The 20,000-nt window shown below is 45.6% G+C and overlaps 1 protein-coding gene across 1 annotated transcript in view; it reads left to right on the top strand.

Moving 5' to 3' along the window:
- The window catches only part of lrrk1 (leucine-rich repeat kinase 1), a 58,680-nt gene extending 38,771 nt beyond the window's left edge, over positions 1-19,909 (top strand). The window contains exons 19-23 of the mRNA XM_066647955.1: positions 2,173-2,290; positions 2,730-2,846; positions 6,822-7,717; positions 10,025-10,126; positions 17,948-19,909. Coding sequence (XP_066504052.1) covers positions 2,173-2,290; positions 2,730-2,846; positions 6,822-7,717; positions 10,025-10,126; positions 17,948-18,125 — 1,411 coding nt within the window. The 3' untranslated portion in view covers positions 18,126-19,909. The remainder of the gene's footprint in view (positions 1-2,172; positions 2,291-2,729; positions 2,847-6,821; positions 7,718-10,024; positions 10,127-17,947) is intronic.
- Positions 19,910-20,000: the final 91 nt, after the last annotated feature.

Genomic DNA, 20,000 nt, shown 5'->3' with positions numbered 1-20,000 from the left:
AAAATGGTCAGTGACAGAGTTTGACCCGAGTGTGTAGCCAGAAGTAAACCTGCTGTGGACCTGGAAGACGGAGAAGGCAAATGAAAGGAAAAGTCAGTTATAAAACCGACAGCGCTCCAGAGAGTGTGGTCATCGGAGGCCTTTCTGACAGTGAAAGTGTTGACAGTGCTAATGAGATTATATGAAGAGGGGAAAACAAAATGATATATTGTGTGCAGGATAATGCACCTTTTATAAAGTAATTGGATTTAAAATGTCAGCAATGCAACAGTGAACAATTGAGCATAGTGCAGTGATGGAGTGAATCATTTAGAGAATCGCCCCCTGCACAGTAGACCATTAATGACTTCAGAGCTAAAGCCATGAATCAAGATTTCATAAATGAATTAATGAATTGCATAAATCATCAAAATGTATTTGCCTTTCCTTCACTGTAGAAACAAATAACCAGACTCACTCATAACAGTATAATCCACGATAAATGTTCAAACAGGCAACAAGTCATAAATCAACTGCTGGCATTTGCTCCCTCCCATTGGAGACTATTAGCGCCACTGTTTTCCAACAGAAAAGCACAGAACGCTCTGCTCTGTCTTTTACTTTCTCTGACACTTAGCAGAGAATAATCTGATAGCAGTTAGGAATTGTGCACAGTTGACATCAATTTAGTAACAAAAACACATTTAAAATAAACCAGATTTTAGGCCGAGAACAGAGCATACTGACCTTTACAATAAAAGGTCAGAATCCATTTGTAAAATTGGGGTGAAAGTAATTCAATAAACACATCACACACTGATTTCTAATTGATTTCTATATGTAAATAGTTAAACAAATAGAGGCCTGTCAAGAGTTCATTCATTCATCCATTGTCTGTAACCCTTATTCAATTCTGGGTTGTGGTGGGTCCAGATCCTACCTGGAATCACTGGGAGCAAGGCAGGAACACACCCTGGAGGGGCGCCAGTCCTTCACAGGGTGACACACACTCACACATTCACTCACACACGGACACTTTTGAGTCACCAATCCACCTACCAACGTGCGTTTTTGGAGCTTGGGAGGAAACCGGAGCACCCGGAGGAAACCCACACAGACACAGGGAGAACACACCACACTCCTCACAGACAGTCACCCGGAGGAAACCCACGCAGACACAGAGAGAACACACCACACTCCTCACAGACAGTCACCCGGAGGAAACCCACGCAGACACAGAGAGAACACACCACACTCCTCACAGACAGTCACCGGGAGGAAACTCACACAGACACAGAGAGAACACACCACACTCCTCACAGACAGTCACCCGGAGGAAACCCACGCAGACACAGAGAGAACTCACCACTCTCCTGACAGACAGTCACCCGGAGAAAACCCACGCAGACACAGAGAGAACACACCACACTCCTCACAGACAGTCACCCGGAGGAAACCCACGCAGACACAGAGAGAACACACCACACTCCTCACAGACAGTCACCGGGAGGAAACTCACACAGACACAGAGAGAACACACCACACTCCTCACAGACAGTCACCCGGAGGAAACCCACGCAGACACAGAGAGAACTCACCACTCTCCTGACAGACAGTCACCCGGAGAAAACCCACGCAGACACAGGGAGAACACACCACACTCCTCACAGACAGTCACCCGGAGGAAACCCACGCGGACACAGGGAGAACACACCACACTCCTCACAGACAGTCACCCGGAGGAAACCCACGCGGACACAGGGAGAACACACCACACTCCTCACAGACAGTCACCCGGAGGAAACCCACGCAGACACAGAGAGAACACACCACACTCCTCACAGAGCAGGAATTGAAACCCACAACCTCTAGGACCCTGGAGCTGTGACTGTGACACCTACCTGCTGCGCCACTGTGCTGCCTCGTCCAAGAGTTGCATTAAAAATATATATAAATAAATATAATAATTAAGTAAATAATATAATGGTGTAAATACTATAATAAAAGGTGAAATTTACATTTTAATATAATACTTGTTCCAAATTCTATTAATTTAATAAATTATTCAGTTTAAATTGTAATAATTCATCAATTAAAGCCATTCTTTCTTTACTTTAGTCATGATCTATTCCCAATGTAGCTGGGTCTGAGAAATGCACATTGTGTGTGTGTGTGTGTGTGTGTGAGAAATAGGAACTACACGGTGGTGAATGTAGCTAAAGGCCAGGTGGAGGTTAAGCGAATGCCATGTCCAGGAACGCGACTCAGCTGCCAGCTGAAGATGGACAGCACCTTGTGGACCGCCACTGAGGTAGGCTTCTCTCTGTCTCCTCTTCGCTAGCATACCACAGCACGTTGCTATGGAAACGCCACAGAGGAGTGTAGGCTTTGTGGTTTGAGTTTCCACACACATATAACAAGCATCTCTTCATGGTGTGTATTCATATTCCCAGGACTTTGTCGTTATTAGACAACAGCCGAGGGATTTTCTGTTCCTAGTCACAATGCCATTGTCTGGATAAGGTTCAGGTTCTTGCTGTTGTTGAGTTTAATTGGGTTTCTAAGTGGACGATTGGATTTCAAGGCCACGTGGGCCTCTGTTCTCCAGTAGACAGTTCTGTTCTATTCTGTGCTCAGCCTGGACATGTGTCCAGCTTGGTGCTCCACGGGGGAGGACACAGAATGAATGGAGATGAATATCTTGATCTTGATACCTTGATAAATGCTGATTTTCTTGGGCCTGTTTTCAGGAGCAGGAGATCTTTATCTACAGCCTGAAAGAGATGTGTCCCCTGAGCCACCCGCAGAAACTGCTCTCTTGTCCTGCGGTGGTCACCTGCCTCATGCTGCTGCCAGCCAGGACAGAGGTCAGTATCAAAGCTGTGCAGCGTGGTTTCTTATCCCTAGTGTTAGAAATAGGTAAGTGTTTGCACTGGAGCTACTCCCTGAATTCAGGTGTTTCACAAAGTCCCATTGCTAAAGGTGTATAAAATCAAACACCTAGTCATGAAGTCAGAATGGGTTTGTTCTGAAGGGCTCACAGAATTCGAGTGTGGTCACCATTACAACATATCAGTTTGTGAAACATTTCCCTCCTACATAATCCAACATCAACTGGTATTACTGAAAACCGGAAGCTTTTAGGAACCACAGCAACTCGGCCACAAATTGGCAGACCATGTAAAGTTACAGAGCATGGGATGTCATTAAAGCTCCAGTAGGTGTAATGTGTAATATGCACCCTGTAGGTGTCCCAACATTTTTGCCCATATAGTGTATAAATAGAGGGAGTCTTTTCCCACACTAATTAGCATGTTGAAATCTTCATAGACGTACCTTAAACCTTATTAATCTGTAGTAAGTCTGTAGTGAGCTTTAACTAATCCAAACGTCTGGACACTTTTGTCCATGTTTACAGGGAGCGGTATGTCACACAGTGTGTGAAACCACATAAACAAGTCTATTAGGGATGACTTAGGGATTCCTTATAGGCATTCGTTTCGTTTTAGTATTAGTTTATGCTTGGTTTTCTTTATTGTATATGAATGTGTAAGTAGAAAATGTTATTAAATTACTATACTATATTACTATAGTATTGAGTGCAGCTTAATTGTTACCCACTGAGACCCAGTTCCCCACTCCCACAGCACACCATTCTACAGCAGTGGGTTCTCAGGCAAGTCCTTCACATTTAACCCATCCATGGCTGTGAACAGTCACATACGGACAATTGATAAGGGGCAGTGAACACAAACACCAGGCGCTGACGTTATCCACCTCAGCCTCATCCAAGGGCACTTCACCCTCAAGGGATTCAAGAGAAGGGGAAGCTCCATGCCTCCATTCTCCCTTTATTTTTGGGAATTGAACCCTGCAACCTTTAAGTCCCAAGCCCTTTTTTTCCCTTTAGGCCACAGTGGCTCGACCCAAATTTAAATGAGTACATTGTGAGTTGCCCTGGATATGGATCTGCTGTGGGTCATTCTTTGACATCATTTGTTGTTAGACTGTTTGCTCAGTGCAAATAAAAAGAAACGAAATGCAGGTAGCCTCTTCTAGAATTATAAACAAGATATAAGTCAGTACATGTAGATTTGTACACATACGATATACGGACGATGTGTGTGTGTGAGAGAGCTTGTAGAGAATACAGTGAATATTTACAGTGTACTGATTATTGATATACACATAACACACGGAATAAAAATGGCCGTGACACTACACCGATAAATACTGTTTACCTTTTCATCAGCCGCACTGTCCTCGGCTTTACAGCAGTCACAATAATGCCTCCATTTCTGCTGTCAGACTCTTCACCTCAGCCCAGCCCTCATTCAGACTCAGGGAACAAGGCTCTTACGATGCCCCCCCAGAGCCGTTTTCCCACCTTTCTCCTCTCCGCCCCTCCTCCTGTTTGAAGTGCCCCGAGTTCCAGGTGTTAGCGCTCCAGCTCGGGGAGGCAGATGGCCCTCACTTCCTACAACAATGACAGAGCGCTCCTCAAACCCTCTCCAAACACACACTTACACACTTTGATGTGGCCTACACCCGCAGCTTTGATGCAGTCAGGGTCAATGGCAACTGCTTTGTGCTTTCAGGGAGGTTTTCTGGACGGGCGGAGAATGGATACAGCTTTTAGAAATTAACTCCCACGCTCAAGATGATGGGTAAAATACATGTTTGGAGAGGGTAGCTCCTCTGTTATTAGATAATCAGACTTGTTGATTTGATTCAGGAATTGCAGAATGTTTGTTCTTGCATTGTGTTAAATATGATTATACGTGTAGGGAGTACAGGGAGGTTGCATGCAGTGTAAACCAGGGTTGGTCTACGTAAACACTTAAATGATTAAGTCAGCAATATAAACATGAAAATGGAATGCATGGTGATGCATTTGTAATAGTTCAGAGTAGAACCCAGCTGCTTGTGCTGCTGTTTTTGTGTTGCTCTGTTGAGATTGTAGCTCCCTGGTTTAGAAACAGCTCCTAAAAGGCTTCAAAGCAATGCCTTCTGCAGCGTTCAGAGACGCCGCTGTTGTTTTGTAATTTGGATCGGATTTGGATCCTCATTCCATTTCTGTGTTGTAATTTGTCCGGCCTGATGCCAACGTGTCAAAACACTGAACTGGAACTGAGTCATGGTGAATCTTTCTGAATTGAGGGAGGCATAGTGCAGGTAGTGTCAGCTCCACACTGCTCCAGGTCTCGGGGGTTGTGGGTTCAATCCCAGTATCAGGTCACTGAGTGCATTTACACACACTTAACAGTCTAATCTTAATTGTATAACTGCAGTTATCTGATTATCCATGAGGTCATTAATTCATTCATTATCTGTAACCCTTTTCCAGTTCAGGGTCGCAGTGGGTCCAGAGCCTACATGGAATCATTGGGCGCAAAGCGGGAACACACCCTGGAGGGGGCGCCAGTCCTTCACAGGGCAACACAGACACACACATTCACTCACATACTCACACCTACGGACACTGTTTGAGTCTCCAATCCACCTACCAACGTGTGTTTTTGGACTGTGGGAGGAAGCCAGAGGAAACCCACACAGACACAGAGAGAACACACCACACTCCTCACAGACAGTCACCCGGAGGAAACCCATGCAGACACAGGGAGAACACACCACACTCCTCACAGACAGTCACCCGGAGGAAACCCACGCAGACACAGAGAGAACACACCACACTCCTCACAGACAGTCACCCGGAGGAAACCCACACAGACACAGAGAGAACACACCACACTCCTCACAGACAGTCACCCGGAGGAAACCCACACAGACACAGGGAGAACACACCACACTCCTCACAGACAGTCACCCGGAGGAAACCCACGCAGACACAGGGAGAACACACCACACTCCTCACAGACAGTCACCCGGAGAAAACCCACACAGACACAGGGAGAACACTCCAGCGGGAATTGAACCCACAACCTCCAGGTCCTTGGAGCTGTGTGACTGCGACACCTACCAGCTGCTCCACAGTGCCGTCACCATGTGGTCCTGTGAAGAGCATGTTTAGATTTCTGAGATTGGAGTGAGGTCTACAAATCCCAGTAAGAATTCAGTTTAAGAGAGCTGGATTTTAGGTCATGTTTACTCATACCATGGTTTCGTTCGTATTTCTTGGTGTGCGCATGCACAGACAGAGTGTAGAGTGTCTCTGCCACACATTTTGAAGTTCTGTCACTATTCTGTATCTGAAAATGAATCTAGTGTCTCTCGCTCCCTCCAGTCCTCACCATGAACACGTGTCCAGCAGCTCGGGTATCTGTCAGTAACACACTGTGTTCAAGAACAGGCGCTCATTTAAAAATCTCCTCTCTGGCTCAGCAGCAGTGTAGAGAAAGCTGTGAGAAGGACTCAGGACCCAGTAATGTTAGAAATCATAACAAATAATCCATACGTGCTGGTGAAGTGGGTCCATATTACATCTTCCTGAGATATTACTGACTGCTGCAAAGCCACTTACCACTTATTTTAGAGTCTCTGAATTTTCCCATTATCTGATTATCTAAGTGCATGTAAACACACTCACTGTCTGTGAAGAGTTTTGGTGTGTTCTCTCTGTGTCTGCGTGGGCTTCCTCCAGGTGCCATGGGTGTTTTTTCTGTGTGGAATATGTCCACAGGTGCGAGTGTGTGAGTGACTGGGTGAGTGTGTGCTGCCCGGTGATGGACTGATGCTCTGTCCTGGGTGTCTTCCTGAATGATTGATTCTGGCTAGGCTCCAGACCCACCGGGACCATCCGAATCTTTTCAGTAGACTGTTATATTTTGGGAAAACCACTTTGAATAAACATCTCCTTCACTGTCTCTTCTCTATCTCTGCAGACGCTTCCGCGGGTTTTTGCCGGCATGGCGGACGGCCTGATGGCAGTGTACACTCTGGTGGACGATATGCCAGAAGAAGGAGAAAGCTACGTCTGCGCTCACACCCTGAACAAGTCTCTGTTTGGGATGGAGGATCTGGACCCCCGGCAGAGACCCTACCCCATCCGTAGCATCATACCTGTCCGCAGCGGCTCTGAGATCTGGTACACGAATGGCCCAGGCGTGCTGGTGATCGACAGCCACTCATTGCAGCCTATTCGCCGCCTCGATCCTTATCTCCCACCCTCCTGCGTGATCTCCATGGCCTCGGCGTCCAGCTTCCGTGGGGACGAGGCTGTCTGGTGCCTGGACAATCAAACCAACACCTTGCTGATGTACCATGCCGCTACCTACCAGCTTTGTGCCAGCTATAACTGTGGAGATCTGCACCCACTACGAGACGTCTTCTCCATCCAGATTCCATCCAGGGTTGCTTTAGAGGGCAATGCGGATGCTGTCATCCCTCCAGAGGAAGAGGAACCTGTCCCAACTGATCTTGAAGCTCCTGTGCCAGTGACTGTCATCCACAGCAAAGAAGCTGGCACGCAGATCCTCAGGCAGCAGGACTCCCTGGACTATTGCTCCATCACTTCCTCTGGATTCAGCTCGGAGCAGCTGGACCAGCTGGCCCTCAGCCACATGGATGCTTCCAGCTCAGGAGCCCTCAGCTCTCTGGCCAGCTCCAGCAGCATGCCCTTCTCCACAGACTGTGAGGATGCAGATAGAGCTCAGGATGAGCAGGCTTCGTCAGAGCCTTCACCTCCCGGCAGCGCAGAGTCAGCTCCGCAGAGTCGCACTCTACCCTTCTTCCAGGCCCTCAGTGTGGTGCCAGTCAGTGGCACAATATGGGTCCCCAGGTACTGCCAACATTTCTGATGCCACCTCTGTTTAAAACTGACATGAGACCACTTCTAATGCGGGCACTGTTCAGGGGCTTAATGTGAGATTACTGTTGGAATGTTATTAGATTTTACACTTAAGGTGGTTAAGGTCCAGCCTAAATTTAGAGTTTTTTTGACAGTCACTTCAGGTGACTGTCTGTGAGGATTGTGGTGTGTTCTCCCTGTGTCTGCGTGGGTTTCCTCCGGGTGACTGTCTGTGAGGAGTGTGGTGTGTTCTCTCTGTGTCTGCGTGGGTTTCCTCCGGGTGACTGTCTGTGAGGATTGTGGTGTGTTCTCCCTGTGTCTGCGTGGGTTTCCTCCGGGTGACTGTCTGTGAGGAGTGTGGTGTGTTCTCTCTGTGTCTGCGTGGGTTTCCTCCGGGTGACTGTCTGTGAGAAGTGTGGTGTGTTCTCTCTGTGTCTGCGTGGGTTTCCTCCGGGTGACTGTCTGTGAGGAGTGTGGTGTGTTCTCTCTGTGTCTGCGTGGGTTTCCTCCGGGTGACTGTCTGTGAGGAGTGTGGTGTGTTCTCTCTGTGTCTGCGTGGGTTTCCTCCGGGTGACTGTCTGTGAGAAGTGTGGTGTGTTCTCTCTGTGTCTGCGTGGGTTTCCTCCAGGTGACTGTCTGTGAGGAGTGTGGTGTGTTCTCTCTGTGTCTGCGTGGGTTTCCTCCGGGTGACTGTCTGTGAGAAGTGTGGTGTGTTCTCTCTGTGTCTGCGTGGGTTTCCTCCGGGTGACTGTCTGTGAGGAGTGTGGTGTGTTCTCTCTGTGTCTGCGTGGGTTTCCTCCGGGTGACTGTCTGTGAGAAGTGTGGTGTGGGTGCCCTGGTTTCCTCCCACTGTCCAAACAACGCGCTTTGTGACATCTGTGTGATATCTACAGTGTGTGAGTGTGTGAGTGTGTGAGTGAGTGACTGGGTGAGTGTGTGAAATTGTCCACAGGTGTGAGTATGATTCTCGGTAGGCTTCAGACCCTCTGTGCTCCTAATTACAGCAGAGGAATGAATCAAATGAACATAATTCATAGCACCGTTTATTATGAAGCTAATTGTAATTTATACCCGATGATTATTTCCTTTCCACAAAACAAGACCTTACTTTTAATGAAGTTTAGATAAACATCGAAATGTTGACTCTTCTTGGAACAAACACAAACGTGGTGTTGAGTTCAGGGTCCAGACGTTCAGCAGAGTTGCCGTGATGTTTTCAGGGAGCTGTAAGTGTGAGACATAAACCTTTAGACTGATTTTATTACTGCTGCTGATAATTGCACCTTCTAAAGCGTAACCTTCTTCTCTAATCTTCAGAGGCTTTAAAGCAATCAGTTTAAACAGGTGTTTCCCCTGCACTAAATGGAGCTCCTGAAATAGAGGAGGGTTGTTAAAAAGCCTTTCTTCGTGCTCAGAAATGGATTATAACTCCCTGGTTCTGTGGAAGAAAATATTTCTGCTTTATTGTCTGCACTATTTGTGAATCCCCGCACAATGCACTTCATTCAACTAAACAGTTATTTGCAGGGATTAACAGTAAGTGCTGTTTTGAGACTGGAATTGGGAACAGTGCGCTACTGAAGGCTTTTCACTGTTCCCTTAAAAAGAGCAGCACTCCTTCTGACGTTCTTCAGGAAAAGAGTGTGTGTTGTTGTATGTTGTCAGTTTAATAAACTCTATATTTATAAAGTAGCGGTACTAAAGCATGCATCTGTAAAACAGTAACTTAACAGGAGAGGGAAAACACCAATGTGAAAAGGTTTTATTCCAAGTATTTTGGAGCATTTCTATTGGTCCATTCCTCATGAAACGTTCACACATTGTGAAGAGCACCTGCATGTTCAAATGATGTTGTAAATTATGGGCAGAGCCGTGGTCTAATGGTTAGAGAAGAGGGCTCAGTTCTCACGAGCGGCAGGAAAATTGTGGCCAGTGTGTGAAGGAACAGCACTGTGCTCCTCCCTCAGTCCACAGCTGAGGTGCCCTAGAGCAAGGAACTGAACCCACAGCTGTTCCCCTAGTGCACTAATGTGTGTGTGTGTGTGTGTGTGTGTGTGTGTGTTCACTGCCACAGAATGGTTAAATGCAGAAGATGAATAATCACACAGTTCACATTTAATTTCAAATTAAAAATCTTCTGAAATGAAGATCCGTGTTTTTTTTCTTGGACAGAGACAATGTATTAAATATATTACGATTATTTTTCAATGGGATTCTTTTGTGGGCGATCAGAAATATCCTATAAACGTGTGATTAACCCTTCATCACTCTGAGCTATGATGTTGTTGTTTGTTGAAGGCGTGGGGGTGATATAATGGTGATCGAGGTGCAGGAACAGTCCGGGCTGCTCAGAGGGCGGGTCATCGCTGTGCTGACCGTTCCAGGAGTGCAACAGTACGGGTGAGTGTTAAACCCAAATATCTTCTCTGGGGGAACGGAGCCCCTCCCTGTGTCTCTGGGACGAGTCCTGATCCAGAGCTAATCTTCCAACATCAGCACCAGTCCTCACTACGGTTTTCATGGCTGAATGCCATCGAATACTCACAGAAATGTTCCGGGTTTCAGAGGAAATGTTGGGTAAATGGTTGTTCAGGTTTCGAAAGTCCAGGAAAACTCTGCACAGACTGAAAGCAGCAAACCTTTAGGAATTTGGCCATCGGCGTCAAAGACTGTGCCTCTTCACTGTGTGAACGACCTTCTCTCAACAGGGTTTAATATGGCACACCTACCAGACCTCTTTATATACATACCCCTGAGAGAGAGAGAGAGAGAGAGAGAGTAGATATTAATTTGCCGATTCAGCTTCGATAAAGCGCACAGAGATCATTCATCATGTGCTTAAAGGCTCACAGCACTCATGTAATTATATCTATACAAGCCCCAGCAGCTGGAGATGGAGAGAGAGAGAGAGAGAGAGAGAGGGTAAGAGAGGAAGAGGGGTAGAGACAGTGAGAGGAAGAGAAAGGGGGGGGAGACAGAGAGAGGGAGAAAGAGGAAGAGAAAGAGAGAGGAAGAGAGGGAGAGAGGAAGAGAGGGAGAGAGGAAGAGAGAGAGAGGGGGGGAGAGAGAGAGGAAGAGAGAGAGAGAGAGAGAGAAAGACAAATGAGGCAACGTGGGAGACGAGAAGACAGCGGGAGAGAATAAGAGAAAGCTTTAGAACCAGAGAAGAGATGGAAGGAAAATAAATGAGAGGAGGTGGAAACAGAAAGAGTAGAAGAGAGTGACGGAGAATTGAAGAGCGAGACAAAAGTGGAGAGAGGAGAAGAGTGGGAGTGAGAGATAATAAAGAGAGAGAGAGAGAGAGATTTGGCTGACCACACACTACATTCATCTTCTTAAACCATCTTTACATATTCACAGATTTGATGAAGGACCCAGAGTTTTGAGACTTTGTAAAGACCTCTCCAGACCCGTCTCAGCCTTTAGAGGGTGGGGGCTCTCTAAAGTCGAGACTCAGCACATTTTCACTCATCCTTTCAGACGTTTAACAGCCTCTCAACAGCTCACACGTTTTTACAAATGCAAATTCCTTCCAAAGCGCATCATGTCGTCCTCCTCCTCAGCAGCAGCTGGTTCAGAGAGCGTTAACCCAACAGCGCAGACCCTAAGAATCCCTGTAAATACAGACAGTAACAAAGAAAAGCATGATGCAAGTCCATATAAAGGATCAGTCAGAGGAAGTCTGTGAAAAGTGAGGATGCCAGACGTTCAGTTGACACCACGTTTGTGTCTGAGTCGGAGGGGACGTGTGTTAACGTCTGAATTAGCTGCAGTTGTGTTTTATTACAGGCGTTTGATCATTAAACAGATAATTAGGGTTTGGCCGTGATCGTGTATTAATCCGACACAGAAACACACACAGAAACACACACAGGACGTGCAGACACCAAACTGGATGTACATTTAATTTTTCACTTCTAATATTTATGACCTACAAGTGCAGAAGCACAGCTTGAATATGTTTAACACGACCATGGCCGTGTGTAACGCTGTGAGGAGGGCGTGACTGAGTGTAAGAGCATGTAGAGGGTGGTCTGTTTTGTACAGTTGTGAAATGAAACAGTAAAAGACAATGACAGATAACTATAAAGTAAGGGTTAAAACACATGAATAATAGTCTGTTGTGATTCAAACCCAACATTAGGGCTGAATGATTTGAGAAATATGTCTAAATGTGATTTTTCTGATATTTAAAACTCTCTCAGCTCAACGGACCACACAGGAGCACTTTGTAGTTCTACAATTACAGACTGTAGTCCATCTGTTGCTCTGCATACTTTGTTAGCCGCCTTTCCCCCTGTTCTTCAGCGCTCAGGACCCCCACAGAGCAGGTGTGACGTGGTGACATGGTGTTGTGCTGGTGTAGAGTGGATCAGACACAGCAGCAGCTGCTGGAGTTTTTAAACCCTGTGTCCACTCTCTGTGAGACACTCCTCCCTCATTGGTCCTCCTTGTAGATGTGCAGCAGTGACACTCAAGGCTTAAAAAAAAATAGTGGCACTGCTGTTTCTGATCCACTTGAGAGAATGGACAGTGAGTGTAAAGCTATGGCTGATCAGGGGATGTGTAAGCTGAATGTCCCTGTTTAAAACTGGTAAAGAACTTGTTTTGCTAACGGAGGCTATATTTAAAACAGCATTGTTTCAGATTGTGAATTCAGTATAAAACCGATTTATTTTCAGCCCTACGAGTCACAGTTCTGATGAGATGGGATTCACTGACTCTCGTGCCCCTCGTTCCTTCACTGAAAGTAACTGGAAATGGAGGGAACTCATTGCTAAGCTCATGGCAGCTGGGACTTGTCGAGACTTCCCCTCACCCTTGCCCCGTCTAATGAAGTCTGCTCAGGTGCACACAGCAGACAGCTTTCTTACAGATCTCCCACAAGTTTTGGCTTTCTCCCGAGTTTTCCAGCTGAGCTTCCCTCCCTTTGTCAAGTACACAGTGTCAGATGGAGTCTGAGTCTGTAGAAGCAGAAAGTGGTGTGCAGGCTTTTTCACCTATGTTTTCACGGCCTGTTCTTTTTAACTTTTCTGCTGCAGTTATTCCGTCAGATGAACCGTGTGCTGTTCTTTGCCATCGGTTTTAACGAGGTGATCATCTTCTTCCTCGTTCCTCGGCTGCTGTGTTTAAATCTTGACTTGTCTCACTGTTGTGTAACTGTCTTTTTTAGCTTATTGTTTAGCCTGCTTCTGTAGCTAAAGCGCTAATATTTTAGCGTACTGTTACCGCCGGGTTTTTCTCTGCCACTGATGGAATGAAATACGAATGTGAGGTTTTGGGATCAGACTTCGATTGCATTTTTGGAGCTTGGTTCCATTCCTTTCTCTATGAGTTTAATCTGAGCAGGCGCTAGCAGCTCGTTGTTGCTGCGTCATTGCTAATAAACTGCATTAACAAAGAAAAAGGGAGTTTTTTTAAATACTTTTTATACTCTTCAGTTACTTCCACAAAATATATGTCCAACTAATTTAGATTTTAATCTGTCCACCCTCCCCCCACCCCCAGTGTAAGATGTAAGCTGTAGTTATAAACCTTTCTCTGTGACATGACTCTATGGGCTTTGCTCATTGTTACAAAGGCAAACTGAGCTCATTTTGTCTTCTAGATGCCACATAAGTAGCCCATATTAGATTGTCAATATCTCAGAAAACCTTCTCGAGTAATAGAACCCAGTGCCACACAGGTTCTCACAGATGGGCACACATTGATTGTCCCTGACTGCCCTCGTGAAGCTGATGGGTTTGTTTTCTGACATTCAAGGTGCTCCTTTTATTCGGTGTGAATGACAATGACAGCTGTATAACTTTACACACTAAAGGTGCTGATTCACACAACTCCGGTCAACTGTGTACCGAGTTAGCAGCAACCAGCTATGTTTTATTTATGAGCATTTCAGCAGTCTGTGTTTTGAAAGGTCAACAATACAAGGTTGTCAAGGGAAGGTCCGCAAGTTCCTGATTAATTTCTTGATCGTGTATTTTTTACCATATCTTTTTCAAATTAATTTTTAATTTGTTTATCCCTAGTTTTCCGCCGTATTTTCTCTTGAATTATTAGACGTCTCCAATCCCTCGTCCGTGAATGTCCCCTCATTACACACACACACACACACTTTCCGTGAGAATCGGCCAGTCCACCGGTTCTTTCCAAACTGCAGTAGATGCCACGCCACTGCACAGTTTAGTTTAGCATTTCAGAGGAGAATGTAAACTGCCCAGATCTGTCACATCAGCTCCTGCCCATGATAGCCAGCACTGTGGGCAGTGATGAGGAGAGATTGGGAGGTTCTACCCTCACAGAGCATGAGGCCAGTTTTGCTCTTTAGATCTCCTGGCCTCGGACGGTTGACACCTGAGATCTCCAAGTGATAGGGCCAGGGATTAGCACAAACACATTTTCATTAAGCAGCGTTAGGACAGTTTGATACACTGGGCCCACACACCCACGAGGGCAGACATTTACACTGCAGAAATTAATGTCTTAGCGTCTTAAATCTTGTCAGTGCATGTAATATTTCTCATTTTGTCATCGTTGTTAGAACACTGTAAGATTATTAAGGTTCAAGCACGAAGTCTGTAGAACCCTGTTGCTTTTGTAAGGATTTTTCTTTTTATTATTATCATTATCATTTTTTTTCTCCTGTAAAAGTCATAGTGCAGAAGAGACCGTAGTTTGTACAGACACCACACTTGGAGGGTAGATGTAGTTTGGGTGCATCACGACGTGTTGAGGTTTGTATCTTCTACCCCATGTGATGTAGAAACAAAATACTTTTTTCCCTTGAAAAAAGTCAGACCCTAGAAAAAAGCCTCAAGGACCTAAAAGCTTAGAACTGCCCACTTAGATTGTGAGCTAATTTGCATAATATGCAAAACCACACACATTTTTTGGAGCAAACTAGTCCCTGGATATTTTCCCCCTATAGATATATGTGGTATCCGCAGAATCCTAAGAATCTGAACTTTAATTTAGTTTGTTTTTAGATATCAGTCCCAAAAGGACACAGTTGGCATCAGTACACCCATGGCCATCCTAACACTGTGCTATGAAGCTCTCCTCCAGCAAGAAGACAATCAGCACAGATGCTGCAAAATGATTTATAGAGGCTACGTTTCAGTTTTCCACCAGATTAAATGTTGAACGAAACCTTGGCAGCTGTCTCTGTGTTTTGTATCATTTAGTGAAGCGCAGCCAGAGAAGCTGCCTTTAAATTTATCACTAGGGGGCAAGTGCCTGATGGGCTGCTTCAGTGGCATCTGTTATTAGGAACATCCTTCTGAACTTTAGCAAGAGACTGGCTCCTGTCCTCGGTTGGGTCCTAGATTATATTTACAGTGAATATTAAAGGTCTACACGCCCCTGGTTTAATGCCAGGATTTTGTGATGTACAAAAATCAAGAGTTAAACCACTTCAGATTGAATTCCATCCCTAATGTGAGCTGTAATCTGTGCAATAGAATTTAAAACAACAAGCTGAAATCATTAGAGGGGGAAATAAAAACTAAAATAAAGTGGCTGCATGTGTGTCCACACCCTCTTATAATTGTGGTTTTGGCTGAGTTCAGAATTAACCAATCACATTCAAACACATGGTAAATAGTAGTCAGTGCGCACCTGCCATGAGTTAAACTGACACTAAAGTTTAACCCTTTATTTAATTCAGCTGTTCTAGTAGCATCTTCCCAAGCTTTAAATGAATCTCATTGTTGAAAGGTAACAGTCAGAAAAATGGTACAAAATGTTCAAAAGCACAATAAATATGGCACAACAGTGACTTTGGCAAGAATCGGACATTCCTCCAAGACCGATGGAAATACAAGATGAAAACTGGTCTGGGAAGCTGTCAAGAGGCCTACAGTAACGCGAAATGAGCAGGAATTTCTGGCAAGTACATGTTGGGACACAGCAGCCTTTAGGTGTCGAGTGGCAAGACGGAAGTGAGACAAATATCTAAGCCTCACATTTGACAAAAGGTTAAGACTGCTAAATGTTATAAAGTCAGTTGTGGCACAAAAATCCCTCCCCTCCAAACAAACCTGACGATGAGGAATTTCGACTTTCAGCAAGACAATGACGCAAAGCATACCGCCAACAAAAGAACAGATTCAGGAGAAGATGAACAAGGAGATTGTGGAACGGCTGAATCAGAAACAAACCAGATACGCCTTGCTGATAGACTGCTACTGAACAAGGAATGGTGTCAAAAAATCAAAAGGAGCTTAAAAAGTATAAGTTCAACCACGTTATTGTGATACTTTTTTGTTTTTCAATTGAATTTCTCAGATTATAGATTACATAATTATAGATAAAAAATCAGACATTATTTTTGTTCTTATTTCTTCACATAAACCTGGCTTTTAAACAGGGGTCTCTAGAGTTTTATATCCACTGCACATGACCCAACTACTCTTAGGACATCTAAGAATCTGAAGTGAACCATGGCCTTGATACGAGCTGTAACACAGACTAGTCTTTAACCGAGGAAAACAGATACATTCCTGAGACAATCGGGTAGAACCTGTCCATTTCAACCACACTTTTATGAATTTAGATTCCTTCTTTTGTGAAATAACGTACTTGGAGATATAAATTAACTGCCGTTAATACACAACCTTGCTCTGTGGTATTTGATTCCGCCCGTATTTAAATCCTGCCCATCAGATCTGTCAGCAGCAGCTGCTTGATGAGGGTTATTTAATGGTTATTGTGAGGCAGGTAAAACATTTGCAGAACCCAAAACTCCAGATAGTGTCTATTTCTGAACATTCGGAACATTTCTAATTCTCATGCAACTCTTCATGGCCTAATGAGAACGGGGAATATACGGTACATCCTCAAAGTCCTGTCCTTCTCATCATTAATGGGACTGAGATTTCCTTTGACTGACGATAGCTTCTGTAGTTTGTGCACACAAACATCTGGATACAAATGCCATGACCTCTCTATGACACCAAAACCCTGAGATATATAAAGTGAACATAAACATTCATTCATTCATTATCTGTAACCCTTATCCAGTTCAGTGTCGCGGTGGGTCCAGAGCCTACCTGGAATCATTGGGTGCAAGGCAGTAATACACCCTGGAGGGGACGCCAGTCCTTCACAGGGCAACTCACATTCACACTCCTCACAGCCACTTTAGAGTCGCCAATCCACCTACCAACGTGTGTTTTTGGACTGTGGGACGAAACCGGAGCATCTGGAGGAAACCCACACAGGCACAGAGAGAACACACCACACTCCTCACAGACAGTCACCCGGAGGAAACCCATGCAGACACAGAGAGAACACACCACACTCCTCACAGACAGTCACCCGGAGGAAACCCACGCAGACACAGAGAGAACACACCACACTCCTCACAGACAGTCACCCGGAGGAAACCCACGCAGACACAGAGAGAACACACCACACTCCTCACAGACAGTCACCCGGAGGAAACCCACGCAGACACAGAGAGAACACACCACACTCCTCACAGACAGTCACCCGGAGGAAACCCAGAGTTCTTCAGAGTCCAGTTTTCTCAGTCGTTCTAATTTATTTTTGAAAACTAGTTTTGCAGCCTCTTTAAAAATATCCAAAATGAATAATGCATTCCATTCTCTTAATGGCCTCTGCCTTCTGCGTCGTACACAGCACAGCACTTAGCACATCACTGCTGATTAATATTCACTGATATCAGTTTAATCCTGTAACCATGGATGTAGCATGAGGCTTACTACGAACGTGGATTGTATTGCGGCGGAGTGACCATGGGCTCCGGAGAAGCCTCGGTTTAAACCGACCTCAGTGTCCAAGCTGAATATAAACAGTCATTAATCAAAGGAGCAGCACTTTTCAGCAGCCTGCCCTCACTGTGCTTTGTAATCGGGGCACCACGCTGGAAACCTCTCCTGCAGAGCTCAGACGAAGCCCCTAATCGTGCGCATGTTGCACACCTGGATCTAATAATGCAAGGCTTTGATTGGCCGGATCAGGTGTGTTCAATTAAAGTTTAGAGCTAACTCTGCAGGAGGGAAAGTGTCCAAGAGCAGGCTTTGGGCCTCTATGCTTTTCAACAAGTTCCCAGAAGAGAGCTTCTTGTGTTTCTAGGAAGAGTCCACACAGTTTATTTCAAGCGTTCTCAAGTAAAACGTTCGTTTACGCACATCCCTGCACCTCTCACACTCCTTCCTCCCTTCTCTCTCTCTCTCCCCCCTCTCCCTCGCTTCTCAGAGCCCTCGTGGAAGCTGCACCGGTTGCAAAGGACACTGTTGTGTGTGGCTTTCGCAACGAAAACATGGCCTGGTGCCTGGCTGTCTGGAGGGGCTGGGGCGGCCGAGAGCTGGAGCTCTTCTACCAGAGCTACGAGGAGCTGGGCCGCTTAGAGACCAGCTTGAGGAAAAGAAGGTAGCTGTGTGTAGTGTGTGTGTGTGTGTGTGTGTGTGTGTGTGTGTGTGTGCGCACGCCTCCACAGCAGAATCGCAGCACTGTGTGGTTGAGGATGACTTCAGGGAATACACACACACACACACACACACACAGGTATAGCTAAAGGGCTCCGATATAGAGAAAGTATATATGAGAAGACCTTAGTTTCAGGTACTACACCTCGGAATGAGGGAATATACTCACTGACATGAAGTTGGAGGCCTCAGAATGCAAACAGGGACACACACACACACACACACTCTGCCCTGACATATGGACAGTATTTATATTTATACACACTCAAATCATTATAATTGACTGAACCTGACATCAGTGCTGCATTCATGAAGCTCTCACAGTTAAACTGCATGCGTCTCCAGCAGGAGTCTTCATTACCTTCTCACACACATCTAACACTTATTCAGATCAGAAAACAATATTTCTAAGGAATGAGCCACAGAATTTGATTCTAATAATTGAGCGAGGTGAGAAAAAAGAAAGGGAGGAAGAAGATAAAAGGAGAAAGGAAACAGAGATGAAGAGAATAGAAGAAAAACATTGGAAGGATAGATTTAAGGAAAGAGGAGGAAGAGAGGATAAAGAGGATAGAATCGTAATACAAACGTGGAGCTGAAAAGGGAAGAAATAAAGCGGTGTCGGCTCTGTAACACGAGGGGTCTGCCACCTCACCTCCGCACAGTCGCCCCCTGGAGCCCCGACACTGTAGATCCGCCACTTCATTAGAAACACAAGCCTTAAGCTCATGTGCTTTTCCTCTGGTCCACTTACCGTACACGTGCACTTCATATGATTCCAGTGGCCCTCAGCCCTCACTGACCCCCACCATGTCCACTGCTGCAAACAGACTGCCATTTGACCATCACCAGATAGTTCTTTACTGACCATTGATATGTTAATGGTTGTGATCCCGGGGTTTTTACAAAGATAACTGCTAATCAATGGTCAGTCTCTTACCACAGAGCTGCTTTTGGCTGGATACATTTGGATGGTGGTCTAAGCTCAGTTTGTTCCCCCTGTTTGACCTGTCCACTCTCGGTGAAGTAGTGTTCTTTCCAGACGACAGGTCGGACACACTGAGCGTGAACAGTAATGATGTGGGTATAGCCAATTAGACTGGAGCTAAGAAATCACCTACAACATGGCGTTCGTCTTCACTGGAGTCTGAGACTACCACCCAATAAACACCTGGCCAACAGCGGGCCGTACCTGTGCGTCTATGAGGGGCATTCAGTAAGTTCTCAGGATGGATGTGATCTACTAATCCTGCAGGTAGCTTTATAATGACTTAGAAGCAACACTTTCTAAAGGGGATTTAAAGAAAACAGCTTGTTTCCATCATTAGTTTTGTTGCAATTGCTAGGAAAGCTAAACCATTCAGGGTAACACCAGTGGTTTTTAGGAATCGTTAGCTCCACGCTCTGTGTGACTGTGGGTTCCAGGACATTAGCCCCGCCCCCTCTCTACAGCCTGGACCCAGCTCTGAGGGAGTTTACCTGCAGACATGCAGTGTATTATTTTGTATTGTTTTATTGATTTCTCATGTTTTTACTTCACATCTGTACTGAGAACTTCTTGAGCGCCGCTCGTGTGGGGCTCCGTCGTCTAAGCATCGGAGCCTAGTTCATGAGTTTGTTCATGGAGAGTAGAAGTGACCCTCCCCCTCCTCCATCACTTAAAACAAGGCTAGAGATTGTAGGGGCCTGGTAAGTGATGGAACAGTTAGTGCTCTCCTCCAAGTGTGTTAAGCACTACATGTTTAGGTTTCAAAAAGACATGGTGACCCTCATGACTCAGGAGGCACAGGTTGGTCTCCGCTGTCTCACGCTGTCGGTGTGGT

Source organism: Hoplias malabaricus, chromosome 16 (genome assembly GCF_029633855.1).
Source record: "Hoplias malabaricus isolate fHopMal1 chromosome 16, fHopMal1.hap1, whole genome shotgun sequence".
NCBI lineage: Eukaryota > Metazoa > Chordata > Actinopteri > Characiformes > Erythrinidae > Hoplias > Hoplias malabaricus.
This window is presented reverse-complemented; position numbering and strand designations above follow the sequence as displayed.